Source organism: Herpailurus yagouaroundi, unplaced genomic scaffold (assembly GCF_014898765.1).
Source record: "Herpailurus yagouaroundi ecotype Mexico unplaced genomic scaffold, PumYag 483, whole genome shotgun sequence".
Classification (NCBI taxonomy): domain Eukaryota; kingdom Metazoa; phylum Chordata; class Mammalia; order Carnivora; family Felidae; genus Herpailurus; species Herpailurus yagouaroundi.
In genome coordinates this window covers 5,971,215-5,986,230 of record NW_024412700.1, presented here as the reverse complement: position 1 = coordinate 5,986,230, position 15,016 = coordinate 5,971,215, and the positions used below count along the sequence as shown (strand labels likewise).

The window sequence follows — 15,016 nt, the reverse complement described above, 5'->3', positions numbered from 1 at the left end:
TTTTTTTTTTTTTAACATTTATTTATTTTTGAGACAGAGAGAGACACAGCATGAACGGGGGAGGGGCAGAGAGAGAGAGAGAGAGACACAGAATCGGAAGCAGGCTCCAGGCTCTGGGCCATCAGCCCAGAGCCCGACGCGGGGCTTGAACTCGCGGACTGTGAGATCGTGACCTGAGCTGAAGTCGGACGCTTAACCGACTGAGCCACCCAGGCGCCCCACCAGTAGTGGTTTTAAAAACAAGTGTTTGTAGGGGCGCCTGGCTGGCTTAGTTGGTAGAATGTGCAACTCTTCCATCTCCAGACGTGAGTTCCAGCCCTATGTTGGGTATAGAGATCTCAGTCAGTCAATGCACATTAAAAAAAAATAGGTGTTTGTAGTTAAAAACATGATTCTTTGATTGAATCTGTACCAAATGAGTGCCAGCTTTTTACTTCTCAGGCTCGCTGCCCTCCCTCGCTTCCTCCTTCCATTCAGCTTTTTAAAGCAACCAAATGTGACATCTCACGTCCACGTACTGCAGTGTGTATCTCTAAGGAATGTAGGTATACAATGCCAGTAGCATACTTAACAAAATTAACGATTTCTGGGTATTTTTGAAAATATTTACATTTCTCTGTTTTGTTTCAAAATGTCTTTTTACAGCTTTCTTTGGAATCAGGATCCATTAAGTCTCCCATGGCATTTGCTTGTTAACTCATTTAAATTTCTCAGAGCATTCCTCCCTCTCTCCTTTTCCGTTTTCAAAACCTGTGCCATGCATGGGTGTGTTGAAGAGCCTGGATCAGCTATCCCGTAGGATGCCCACATTCTGGTAGTTAGCTCTCCAGCTCCAGCTGTTGTGGCACAAACACTCCATAGGTAGCACCCCATATTGCATTTCATCACAGGTCGGTGTGTGGGTCCCCACATACAGGATGCCAAGATATATTAGTGGCTTCAGGTGAAGGAGGTATTTTCGGAGATAATGAAGGAGGCTGATAGTAGTAGCTTTCTTATGTCCTTCCCTAAAGCCATGGAGCCCCAGGTGTGGGGACAGAGTGCAGGGCAACACAACAGAGTCGTTGGGGATTCGGGCTGCCCCTGGTGGTTGGCTCTGCTTCCGTTGCCCAACTCTGAAGGTCCGTAGGTGGCATGGGCTAACTGAAGAGTTTCCCACACCCACAGCCCCACCTTGTCCTCTCCATGGAAGTCCTGGAAGATCTTCTTTTGGTCACTTTGGAGTCCCAGCCCCCATCTTTCAGGTGGTTCAGTATCAGTTCTGGGGACAGATCCAGTCTGAGATCATCTGGGTCAGGAAGACTCAGAAGAGGGGCCCCCAGGCCACACTCAGTCCCTGAACCATCTGGCTTGAACTGTAGGTAGAAGCTTGCTCCGCCATCTAGCACAGGCTTGGTAGTTCACCAGAGGAGAAAGAAGTAAAGGAGTATCAAAGCTGAAGGGATGCTAAGAGGTGTGGACTCAAAGTAGAAAAGCTCTCAACAGAGGACCTTGGTGCTTTCCCCCGTGAACTTGAAGAGGACAGAGCCGGCTCCAGTGACTGCACCTCCTGCCCTGTCATCTGTCGGACCACACGCCGGTGCCAGGTGGTAACTCACGTTGTGTTTGCCGTTCCAGACAATCGAGCACGGGTGCATCCAGGACTTCATGCACCATGGGATTCACCTCCCGCGCAAGTCTCCAGTGCACTCCAGGGTGCGCGAGGTGAGCGAGGCGTGCGGCTTTCTTGGTGATGTTTTTATCACTAAGAATTAAGTTAATCCCCCGCAGGCATCAGCTTAAAGGAGCTTTCTTAGAATCTTGATATTCGGTACCTGGCAGTTGTAACTAGGAAAAGAAAGGTATGTTGTTAAGAGAACCAGAACCTTACCCAAAAATTTTTTTAAATTCTTTGACATAAAAATATCCAGAATCCTTACTTTCTGAGTACCACTACCACTTTTCTCAAAAATGGATATTTGGGATTATTTTTATTATTTACTTTCATGCATTTTGATATTCTGTAAACAAATGGAATAAATGTTTTGATAGTTTCTTTTGATCAATTTTGTTTTTACTTTTTAAATTTTATTAAAATTTTTAAAAATGTTTTATTTATTTTTGAGAGAGAGATAGAGTGTGAGTGGGGGAGGGGCTGAGAGAGAGGGAGACACAGAATCCGAAGCAGGCTCCAGGCTCTGAGTGTCAGCACAGAGCCCTGACACGGGGCTCGAACTCGCAAACCACGAGATCATGACCCGAGCCGAAGCCAGACGTTTAACTGACTGAGCCACCCAGGTGCCCCTATTTATTTTTATTATTATTTTATTTTATTTTATTTTATTTTATTTTATTTTATTTTGAGGGAGAGAGAGAGAGAACGTTTGTGCAGGCGGGGGAGGGGCAGAGAGAGAAGTGGAGACAGAGGATCCGAAGCAGGCTCTGTGCTGACAATAGAGAGTCCGATGTGGGTCTTGAACTCGCAAACCTCAAGATCGTGACCTGAGCTGAAGTCTGATACTTAACTGACTGACCACCCAGGAGCCCCAAGATTTGTTTTTAAAAGCTAATTCTAGGGGCGGCTGGCTGGCTCAGTCAGTAGGGCATGCAACTCTTGGTTGCAGGTTCATGAGTTAGGGCCCCACATGTGGCATAGAGTTTACTTAAAAGGAACTTTTTTAAAATGCTAATTTTAGAATTTAGATATGAATTTTATACTTATATTGTAAATGAGGTGACTAAATAATAAATAAGGCTTTATTTTATTATCAGTGTCATGATGACACTGATAGGTGTTTGATAATCATAATGATCTTGGCAGGAGGAATTGGAAAATGTGGTCTGTTTAGGACCCAAGATCACTGTCCTAAACCAGGAATAATGCCTTGTGTGCTTCATTTTGGCAACTGCATGTCAAGAAGCTAAATGAACAAAGACTATTTCTTTACTTTTTTGTGTAAGGTGTTACTATTATTTGTGGAGTGTAAATATATCAAGCTTGAAAGGATACAAAAACATCTTTACATTATTGGTATGTTAGTTTGAATTATCCATGGGTAAAATACCCAGAGACGAATATATCCAATTGTCTCCTGCCTCCTGCCCCAACGACACATAATCCTAGTGTGGTTTCATTAAATTGTAGGTCAGTTTGGGTCATTTATTCTACGTATATGATTTGTATTTCAGGTACATCATAAGGAATGGTAGCATGTTTAACTATAAATTTGTGACATAATTGCTTCCTTTTTGGTAGAAAATAAAGACTTTTTCATATTTGATTTCTGCTCTGGTAGTCTGAGTAATTAAGATATTATATGTGTAGATATCACTATTTGATAAACTATGTCAAAATATACAATTAAAAGGAAGAACATTAAATTTCACTTTTTTTTAATTTCACTTTTTGAATGCAGTATATTCCTGGACTTTAACTCTTATCATTGCTTATAATACATTATAGCTTCTTCCTCAAATCTGCTTTTTTGGTAAACATCACATTTATATGATAAATTATTTTACTGATATGTTGAAAGAAGCTTTAGGAAATGCTTCATATGTCATTTGAAATAAAAATCCCCAGGGTGCCTTGGTGGCTCAGTCAGTTAAGTAAGTGTCTGACTCTTGGTTTCAGCTCAGGTCATGATCTCACAGTGTGTGGGATCCACATCAGGCTCTGTGCTGACAGCATGGAGCCTGCTTGGGATTCTCTCTCTCCCTCTCTCTCTACCCCTCACCTGCTTGCGAGTGCTCTCTTTCCCTCTAAATAAATAAATAAACTTAAAAAAAAAAAAAGAAAGGAAGTAAAAATTCCCATATTGTTGTTGAAAATCTTCTAACATTAGGTAGTTGTAATGGTTGCCCAACTCTGTAAATATATTAAAGCCCATTGAATTATATACTTTAAAAGAGCAGATTTTATGGTACATGATATACAACCTGATAAAGCTATTTAAAAATCTTTCTGTGTATACCATTGATATCAAAACTTGATAATACTATACTCAAAAAAAACTATAGGGATGCTTGTGTGGCTCAGTCAGTTAAGCATCCAACTTCTGCTCAGGTCATGATCTTGCGGTTCGTGCATTCAAGCCCTGCATCGGGCTCTCCACTGTCAGTGTGGAGCCCGCCTGGGATCCTCTGTCCCCCTCTCTCTCTGCCTCTCCCCTGCTTGTTCTCCCTTTCTCTCTCAAAAATAAATTTAAAAAAAAAACAAAACAAACCTATACACTAATATCACTTATCACCATCAGTAAAAATTCCTAAATAACTAGAAGTCAGAAAAAATAATCCCCAGGCTGTGTGAAATTGATTCAGGTTCACTTAAAGTATAATCTCTTGTTTGATAGTCTGTTTTAATTTTTATTTTCCACTTTTCACTAATATAGTTTTAGTGCCAAGAGTGGTGAATTAAGGAAGTAAGGCAAAACTGATAGTTGCTGGGGATGAGTCTGAAGAGTTGCAGAGAGATTCTGGCTGGTGAAACGGGCAGTAGAAAAGGGACAAAGCAGTGGAAGCTGAGTGCACAGCCCCTTCTCTGATTGTTCCTCAGTTTGGGAAGGACTTGCCATCCAAGTTAAGCTGACCTGGTGAGGGGCCACTGAACAGTGACACCCACTGTGAGACGTGTGCCTGTTTCGGAGGCTCATTATAGGTTCTTGGAACCACAGATGTGGGACCAGAAACAGGCTGTAGAAGCCATGTAGGCTGACTCTTCCACACACTCTTTTTCCACTTCACCCCAGAGGGCTGCGGTCTCTGTGAACTTTTTCTGAGGTTATTTGGTTATTGCTAGAAGAGTAGAAACTACAACCGAAACCTTTTTGTAGCCCAAGATCATTGATCTTTGTTTCTGCCACTGGTTTCTTTCATGTGATCACCTTTACGCGTTGAGAACCAATAGCGTATGTATCACTGTATCTTCTCTTAGGAAAGAATTACCCAGACTTGTGAAGCAGGAAGGACAATTTTGGTGGAGAGAACAACCTGTCCTCTGTGTTGAAAGTAGGATCTTAAGTGCTCTTTTTAAAAACATTACCTTTTTTTTCTTCTTTTCTTGACTCTTAGGTGCTGAGCTATTTTCATCATCAAAAGAAGGTTCGTCAGGGAGTGGAAGAGATGCTTTACAGATTATATAAACCCATCCTTTGGAGAGGACTAAAGGTACTATTAGTCTGTCCATGTTTAGAACGTGCTAATTATGCTGTTGAATGTATCATGCTCTAGTTCAGAATTGTGATGACGTAGTAACGAAAACTGGAAGCTTTGTGAAATTTGGGGACATATGTTTTTTATTTTTTTATTAAGAAGATCTGAATTGGTTAAGTGCTGACTACACAGTAGGAAGGGGTTTGTCATGCTGTGTAAACCAGCAGAGGCATTGGGAGTCTGCAGAGCTGAGCTTGGCCATCCTGGCCCTTCTGTTGATGACTGGGAGACAGGATGACACCCTTCCAGGGAGAGAACACTAGTACTTTTCAACATGGTAAATCTGGTCTTGGGAGGGATATAGTCACTGTTTCTTAGTGACATAAAGTGGACATTGAGTCTTTTAATATCTGTCAGTACTGAGCCAAGAGTTTGGTTTAGCTCACGGAAGGTCTCCTAGGTTTGGCCAGTTTTAAATACTGTGATTGTCTTTAATTTGTAAGTAAGTCTATACTGAGATACTTAGAAGCATTTAAGAAATCCACACTGAAGCCTTTGAACACTTGCTCTTTGGATTCTGAAACACTGTTTCCTTATTCCAGGCCCGAAATTCTGAAGTCCGGTCCAACGCTGCCCTGTTGTTCATTGAAACATTTCCTATCAGAGACCCAAACTTCAATGCCATTGAAATGGATAGCGAAATCCAGAAACAGTTTGAAGAACTCTATGTACGTATTGCATGTGGCTGAGCCCCCTATGAGGTCAGCTCTGTCTGCGCCCAGTATGCATCCTGGCTTCTCCTGTCCTGCCTGTGTGCTGCCCTCAGATGGCAAGGTTTCCAGATCTTCACCTTCTTCTGAGAAACCCATTTTCTCCCTGGTGCCTTCTGTGACAGCTTGGACCCGATGGCATTCTTTTCTTTTTTTCTTTGTCTCCTGTGGAACGTCTAATTATTTATTACTGTATATAGTTTTAAATGTTTTTTGTGTATTCTTGTCTCCCCAGCATAGAGGCAGTATGACATGTGGTTAAAGATCCCCAGATTTGATTCCACTTCACAGTTAAGAGTTGTGTAATTTTGGGCAGGTCACTAACTTTTCTGTGTCTTTGCAAATTGGGGATGCTGATATTGCCTGCTCTAAGTGGTGGGGTCGTGTGCATGAATAAACCTGGTGATGTTTTAAGGCGAGTCTATAAATAATGCTTGTTGCAATGGAATTTTCACATGACTGCTTTTTCAGATGAGACATGAGAACATTAGGATGCCACGTTTATTTCCAAGGATGCTGCGGGTCTTTTTCAGGTGGCTGGAATGTGCTGGCCTCTGCTTATTTCTCTACATTGCTTTACATTTCCAGAGCTTCCTAACACAAGCTAAAAAGTGCTTCCTGGTCAGTAGAATAAAATTTTAGAAAGTGACAGCAAAAATGTTCTGATAATGATGGTTACCCATGGCACTTTATTTTTTAACTTAATGAAAAATCTCAGGCATGCAGAAAGTTGAAACAGTAGTGTAAAGAATATGTGTAGATTTAGCTCTTTGTATGCAAATACACACACGTGCATGTGTATACACACACACACATACACACCCACACACACACAGGCAATACACACTTACATACAGACACACGCATGCCTACAGTGGACAGTTAGTAGTATTTATCCACGTATATTTACCTAAAATTCCCTTTGAGAATCATTACTTTTGTGGGAATAATGGGCAAATCAAAACTAGATTTTGGTACTTTTAGCCAAAAAACTATGAAAAACTTTTGCTCTTTTTAACTCTGGTGTCCAAATCTATGAACTCTTGTTTTTACCTGAAATGTGTGTGTCTGCCTTGGACGTGGTGACCAACGGTGCTGCCAGTCCAGCCAGCACATGTCTCCTATTGTACCTCACGGAGTACACATGGCCCTCCTGCTCCTGAGTGGAACGTACGAGCAGGCCACCGCGGACAGCCTGACGGGGACCTCCTGAGGCCTTGTGCTGGGCGTCAGCATACATAGCAACTGAGAGCATGCAGTCACATTTTGTTTCGGATTCCACTTCCCCCTTCATAAGTCTGGGCTTGACCAAATTACTTAATTTCTCTCGAGTCCTATTTCTTCTTTAAAACTGGGAATAATACTCAGTAGGATTGTGATAAGGTTTCAATGAAAAATTAAATATAAAGCATTTAGCATTACCATGACAGTGGTTATAGGTGAGATTGAAAGTGCACTTATCTTGAGAAGTACTGAGTAGAATAAGTGCTAATGTAAAATTGTTGAAACGCATATTGTGCACTTGAAATTAATTTAACACTGTATGTTAACTAAATGGAATTAAAATTTTAAAAACATGTCGAAAAAATAACTGGCTATTACTCTCCATAGGAACATTAAAAATATGTAAAGTGATGTGATCACCTAATATAATATTAGGAACATATTGGTGAATCCTGTGTCGCTTATACTAGAAACTGAAGTGAATTTCTGGAGATGAGTTTAGTACTCATTTACAAGGTGAAAGGTGTGTAGAGAGCTGTTGGTCTCTTGGAGATGGAGATGCTATCAATGGCTTGGTGGCTTGGATATTCTTAGAATATTGGCTAATGAGTGGTGTAACTATATCTCTATTCCATTAAAAATCCTTTGTATTATAAATTGAAGGAGTCTTACTGTGAGGACATCACACTTGGTAGAAATACTATATGAATAAATATGTTTACAAGCTACGAAGTTTAGTGTAATTTTAGCAGTTGTGTAATATGTACATGTTAATAAGTTTAAGAAGCAGGACCTTATGAAATAAGGTGAAAATAAATTATGGTGAAAAATAAATTATGCATAGGAATGGCAAATTCTTATTAGAGAAAATACCTATAAGAGATGCCAAACCTTTGTTAGACTCGAGCTAATAGACCATATGAAGACTAGAACACAGAGGGGCACCTGGGTGGCTCAGTCGGTTAAGCGTCAACTCTTGATCTCTGCTCAGGTCATGATCTCAAGAGTTTGTGGGTTTGTCGGGTTGTATGCTGACAGTGCGGAGCCTGCTTGGGATTTTCTCTCCCCCTCTCTCTGCCCCTCCCATGCTCGCACATTCTCTCTCCCTCTCTCAAAAAAACGTTAAAAAAAAAAGAGACTGGAATGCAGAGTAATCTATATTCAGATTAATCATTGTAAATTTTGTTTTTACTTTATTCACCTATTAAAAATAAAAAGTATTAAATGATAGGGGCGTCTGGAACATGTGACTTTTGATCTCAGGGTTGTGAGTTCGAGCCCTATGGTGTAAAGTTTACCAAAAAATGAGATCTTTAAAAAAATTATTAAGTAATATTTTATTTGAATATTAATTATTGAAGTTAAATGTTTTTTCAGAACAATAATTAAATTCTACATCATTCCTCTAGAAAATAGTGGATTGTAGGGGCACCTGGGTGGCTCAGTCAGTTAAGTGACTGGCTCCTGGTGTCGGCTCAGGTCACGATCTCATGGTTTCGTGGGTTCAAGCTCTGCATTGGGCTCTGCGCTGGCAGCCTGGAGCCTGCTTGGGATTCTCTCTCTCCCCCCACCCCCTCTGTCTCTGTCTGTCCCTGCCCCCCCAACTTATGCTTTCTCTGTCTCTCTCAAAATAAATAAACTTTAAATACATTAAAAAAAGATTGTAGAAAACATTGATGTTATCGTTGCTTAAGATTATGTATTAGTGGAGATAGGTTTATGTTTTTCAAGGATCAAAACTTATCAGTCTCATAAAAGTGAGATGTCAGTGTCTAAATGGAGTTTTAAAAGAATACTTTAAAAATTAAAAACAATAAGAGTTTCGGGGCGCCTGGGTGGCGCAGTCGGTTAAGCGTCCGACTTCAGCCAGGTCACGATCTCGCGGTCCGTGAGTTCGAGCCCCGCGTCGGGCTCTGGGCTGATGGCTCAGAGCCTGGAGCCTGTTTCCGATTCTGTGTCTCCCTCTCTCTGCCCCTCGCCCGTTCATGCTCTGTCTCTCTCTGTCCCAAAAATAAATAAACGTTGAAAAAAAAAATTAAAAACAAAAAAAACAATAAGAGTTTCAGCTCTAATAGGGAAAGGCTTGTATGTAAGCACCATATCCTGTGGAGGCCGTGACTCCCTTTTGGGGGTGAAATGAACTCATGGGAAATCATCAAAGCCTATGAAATAGTTTCCGTCCGTCCTTCTTTGTTTGCAGGGCATTTTTGGGGTGGTATGTGTCTCTGAGTGTTTGAATCCCAAAGTGTTATTTTTTTCCCCCTGGCACCTAATTTATAGTTTGGCCAGGTAGAAGAATTGTATGTTCAAAGTAATTTTTTTTCCCAGGACTGCTAAAATATTGTGCATTGTTTTCTAGCATGAAGTGCTTTTGAAACTTTAAGGATTTTTTCTATGCCTTGATTTTCCCCACCCCTGCTGGTTTACCAAGATATTCAGTCTGTTAGTTTGAATGTGCTTTTTCTCAATGCCTGTTCTTTCCTAACGCCTTTTAGGAGGCAGTGCAGTATAATAAAGAGCAGTCAGAAAACTGTCTCTGCAACAGGCCAGATGATAATGAATTTAAGTCCGTGGGCCACGTGGTCACAGCTATTCTACTCTGCCATTGTGGAACAGAAGCAGCCATGGACTGCACAGAAATGAGAGTGTGGTTTGTTCCAGTAAAACTGCATTTGAGGACACCAAAATTTGAATTTCATGGAATGTTCACATGTCACAAAATATTATTCTTTTGGTTTTTTCCAAGCATTTAGAAATGAAAAACCATTCTTAGGCATTGTGGGCCACACACAGATGAGCCTGGGCCAGATTTGGTCTGCAGGTCGGCTCAGAGTTCATGACCCTGTTGGACCAGGTACTGAGTAAATGAGAATGAGTTTTCATGGGGATTGATAAAGGAGATAATCCAATAAATAAGAGTAATGGTTATGTCCTGGTGTCCTCCTTGTGCCTCACCTGTTCTTTCATACTCTTGTTATGTTTGTGATTCTCGAACTTGAGTAGTGTGGAGACTTTCTTTTGGAGGTAAAACATGGAGGCCTCCTGTGAGTGTCTGTGGGTGTCGAAATGGAGTGATTTTCCTGTGGAAGGAGCATCATGAGTTATGTGCCATTGCTTTGAGTGACTTTGTCGTCACTGCAATTGATTGGAAATCTGGATCTGGGCTCTGGACTCGTATGAGACTGTGTCCTTATAAGTTGATTATCCAGAATATATCTTTGAAGAATGATACTGAAAGTAATTCACAGAAAACAAAATCTATAAAACTTGTGAATAGTTCTTCAGATTCCAAAAGTTCTCTTATTTCTTTATTTTGCTGTTTGTTTTTTCCCTGATGACCTGTCATCTTGACTTTTCTATCTTATTGTTTTTCAGTTTCTTAAAAAATTATTTTAGAGAGTGTGAGTTGGGGAGAGGGGCAGAGGGAAAGCAAGAGAATCCCAAGCAGGCTCCATGCTCAGTGCAGAGCCCGACGTGGGACTCAATCCCACGACCTGGGATCATGACCTGAGCCGAAATCAAGAGTCTGATCCTCAACTGACTGAGCCATCCCGCACCCCTTGAGTAACATTTCAATGACGCTTTTAACAGTTTTGTTTGAATCTGTGTCTGAATAAGACCCATGCATGTTATCGGCCAATAGATTGATAAGACCCTGTCCAGTAACCTCAGTCTCTCATTTTTGCTTGCTAGTTGTTGAAGAAGCCAAATTATTCTTTTATTTCCTGAAGCCTGGGGACATATCCCTGTGGCATAATTGTTATGTTCCTTTGCCTCCTGTATATCCTGAGTGTCATTAGGTGCAGAGTTGATCAGTTACTTCTGTGGGGGTTTTTGTTTGTTGTGTCAGGTGGTTTTGTTTGTTTGTTTGTTTTTAGTGTTTATTTATTTTTGAGAGAGGAAGAGAGACAAAGCACGAGTGGGGAAGGGGCAGAGAGAGAGGGAGACACAGAACCTAAAGCAGTCTACAGGCTCTGGGCTGAGAGCAGAGAGCCCGATGCGAGGCTTGAACCCACAAACTGTGAGATCATGACCTGAGCCGAAGTTGGATGCTCAACCAACTGAGCCACCCAGGTGCCCCAGTTGTTTCAGGTTTTTAGTGGTGCTGTTGTGTACTCCATCCAGAGATGACATCTTGTTTCTTTCTGTATTCACGACGACTGATAACCATTTTGGCTAGGTCATAATCTCGCGGTTCAGGTGAGTTTGAGCCCCGCGTCGGGCTCTGTGCTGACAGCTCAGAGCCTGGAGCCTGCTTGGGATTCTGTGTCTCCCTCTCTCTCTGCCTCTCCCCTGCTCGTGCTCTGTCTCTCTCTGTCTCTCGAAAATGAATAAAAATGTTAGAAAATTTTTAACGAGTAGAATTACTTTATTCTGGTCTTTCAGCCTTTTGGAAATTCAAGAGAGTGGTTTACATAGGCTGTGTCTGTAGGATCGACTCACATCTGCATACCTCGCTGAAGGTGGGGCTGGTGTTTGAGGCTCTACTGTCACAGAGTCCTGTAGATAGGATTGGCAGCTATGGTACCCATGTGTCTGGGTTGTCTTCTTTAAATGCACAATTATAGAAATGATAAATAGTAAGAGATGTGTAAGTCTGTATATGACCAGTATTTCTAGGACTTAAAATGCCTGTTACGTTGTGAATGCCGAGAGGGCTGATGTATAAAGCAAATATTGATATAAAGGGAGCTGATCTAAGATTTTTAAGTCTTTTTTCCCCCTCCAATTTACAGAGCCTTTTAGAAGATCCTTATCCGATGGTCCGTTCTACAGGGATCCTTGGTGTTTGTAAAATAACTTCCAAATACTGGGAAATGATGCCTCCGACCATTCTTATTGATCTCCTCAAGAAAGTAACTGGGGAATTGGCATTTGACACAAGCTCAGCTGACGTGCGCTGTTCTGTCTTTAAGGTAGGATTTAAAATTATATAAGCAATATTTACTTATAGAATAATTAGAAAATACAGAGAAAGAACAATTTTTAAATAACCCATAATTCTTCCCAATTGATAAAGCACCACGGACATTTTTGTTGTACATCCAAAGTAACATTTTTAAAAACCAAATTGAAAGTGTTTTCTACAAAAAAGTCTTACTTGAAATAATACTGATTTTAGTGTATGGCCAGGGTGGGTGGTGCACATTTTTTTTTAAAGGAGGAGCTATATATAGTGCTTAATGTTTTATTTTAATTTCTTTTAATGTTTATTCATTTTTGAGAGAGAGAGACAGAGACAGAGTGTGAAAGAGGGAGGGGCAGAGAGAGAGGGAGACACAGAATCCGAAGCAGCTCCAGGCTCCGAGCTGTCAGACACTTAACTGACTGAGCCACCCATGTGCCCCCAAGTTTTTAAAATTATATTAAAACTGACTTTTTTGGTATACCATATGTACTTTTAACAAGAACCTACAAAACTGTCCTTTCTCCCATCATCCAGTTTCAGCAGTTAATCAGGACACATTGGGTCTTGCTCATCTTTACAGTCCATTGTCTCCCACTGTTGATTAATTTGAAGCAAATCCAGGACTGCGTATCAGCTCATCTGTAAATATTTCGGTGTGATGGTGAAAACATAAGGTCTCTTTATAGTTAATCGCAATAATACTGTAATAATATCGTGTGGTGACAGATGGTAACTGCACTTCTGGCGAACACAGCCTGATGTATGGAATTGTCGAACCACTGTCTTGTACACCTGAAACTAATAGGATATCATATGTCTACTCTAATTCCAATAAAAAAGAAAAGAGGTCTCCTTAAAAAATCCTTTTTCCTAATAACTGGAAAGTAAAGGTGGAGCATATCAGATCTTTAGACTGGTACCTGGTCTGAGCTTGGGCAGGTCACTGGACCACCCATCTGAGGTATGTGTGACTGTCGCCATGTGTCATGAGTCTCCCAGATGGGGGGCTCTGGTTTCCATGCAGTATTGAGTCAAGAAATCTGAGAATTCATGGGCTATTAAAAAAATGTGAAAGGATTGTTAGGTCCCAGCTTTGGACACAGATTGACTCTGGAGCCCTCGCTACCACCAATTGTTCTGTGTTTCTTTCAGTTTCTAAAAATCTTTTAAAATTTAGCTAAGAGAAACATTGAAGAATTATTTCATAACTGCTTTAAATCTGAAGAAATTATACTAATTCATTAGAAGTATGCTTTTCATTTATTTTATTTTATTTTTTTCTATGTTTGTTTATTTTTGAGAGAGAGACAGCGCGAACAGGGTAGGGGCGGAGAGAGAGAGGGAGACACAGAATCCGAAGCAGGCTCTAGGCTCTGAGCTGTCAGGACACAGCCCAACGAGGGGCTCGAACCCATGAACCGTGAGATCATGACCTGAGCCAAATTCGGACACTTAACTGACTGAACCACTCAGGCACCCCAGAAATATGCTTTTTATATGAAATTGTTTTAGAAAAGTGTTATTATCTGTAGGTATGTTTATTTATTTCACTAGTAGTTCATTAGTAAGGATGGAACTGAATATTATGTTAACTGTACTTTTTACTGTTTATGTTCTAAATTTGAACTGTTTATATTTCTCCTTTTTTGTAGTGTCTGCCAATAATTTTGGATAACAAATTAAGCCATCCGTTATTAGAACAGCTTCTGCCTGCACTAAAATACAGTCTCCATGACAATTCCGAGAAAGTGAGAGTGGCTTTTGTTGATATGCTGCTGAAAGTCAAAGCCGTGCGGGCTGCTAAGGTAGGACAGGCAGGATTTTATCATTGAGGGTGTGACATAAATAAGTACTTCGCTTTCATCAGCAGAAAGACAAAGCGATTTTAATTCTGAGAGTTTCAGTAATCACATTTAAACTACTCGATATCTGATATGTTCTACCGATTTGTGTCATAAAATTTTATTTGTTTTGTGATTTTCACTGAAGTTTCTAGAAATATCATTAATGTGTGTTTTCTTTTTGAAAGACATTAGTGTAAGCAGCTGCTACTTTAAATGATATTTTTATCATATACATGAAAGCTTTTGTTCAAATACTGAAATACTTGTCACATAGTAACTACTTATTTTTTTTTTAATTTTTTTTTTTTTAACGTTTATTTATTTTTGAGACAGAGAGAGAGCATGAGTTGGGGAGGGTCAGAGAGAGAGAGGGAGACACAGAATCTGAAACAGGCTCCAGGCTCTGCACTGTCAGCACAGAGCCCGACGCGGGGCTCGAACTCACGGACTGTGAGATCGTGACCTGAGCCGAAGTCGGACGCTTAACCGACTGAGCCACCCAGGCGCCCCCATAGTAACTACTTAAATATTCCTGGGAAAATGATGAATGTGAGGCTTCCCCCCTTCACATTTTATAGGAAGAAGCAAAGAAGTGAGCATTGTGTCATGATGCATGTTGTGACGTTGTGTGAACTTTGAAGGGAGGTTGTTTTCCTTTAGCTTGAGTCCTACTCAGTTTTTGGCTAAAAATTTCAGTTAGAAGCTTTTTAACTTCCTTTGGTAACACTGTGGCTTTTCTTCTCCATGTAATACTTGTCTGAAATTTACTTTAAAGTGCTGTTGTCACAACACAGAATTTGGGAACAACATGACCACACAGACGTGTGGTGTGCTCATGCGATGGGAGAGTGTCCTGTGGCCATGACAAGGGATGAGCTCACATGGAAATACTACTGAGACACGAGGAAAAGCAAGTGTAGATGTGTGTGTAGTGTGCTGCCAGCTATATAAAATGGGAAACATACATATGTATTTGTTCAGACAGGAAAATCTTCCTAGAAGAGAATAAGGAATTAATAATGGTTGCTTGAGGTGCGGGGGATTGGATGTCCAGGGATGGGGCACTGGAGAGGCCAGGATACTTACGGCTTTATGTTTTGTGAATTTTGAATTCTGAATTTCTGTTGTTCAAAAAAAAA

General features: G+C 40.7%; 1 protein-coding gene across 10 annotated transcripts in view; it reads left to right on the top strand.

Moving 5' to 3' along the window:
• NCAPG2 (non-SMC condensin II complex subunit G2) overlaps window positions 1-15,016 on the top strand; it is a 64,532-nt gene that overhangs the window by 18,110 nt on the left and 31,406 nt on the right. For all 10 annotated transcript variants that reach the window (XM_040464585.1, XM_040464584.1, XM_040464579.1 and 7 more), the window contains 5 exons: window positions 1,618-1,704; window positions 5,050-5,145; window positions 5,733-5,858; window positions 11,861-12,040; window positions 13,686-13,838. In XM_040464585.1, the coding sequence (XP_040320519.1) occupies window positions 1,618-1,704; window positions 5,050-5,145; window positions 5,733-5,858; window positions 11,861-12,040; window positions 13,686-13,838 (642 nt within the window). The remainder of the gene's footprint in view (window positions 1-1,617; window positions 1,705-5,049; window positions 5,146-5,732; window positions 5,859-11,860; window positions 12,041-13,685; window positions 13,839-15,016) is intronic.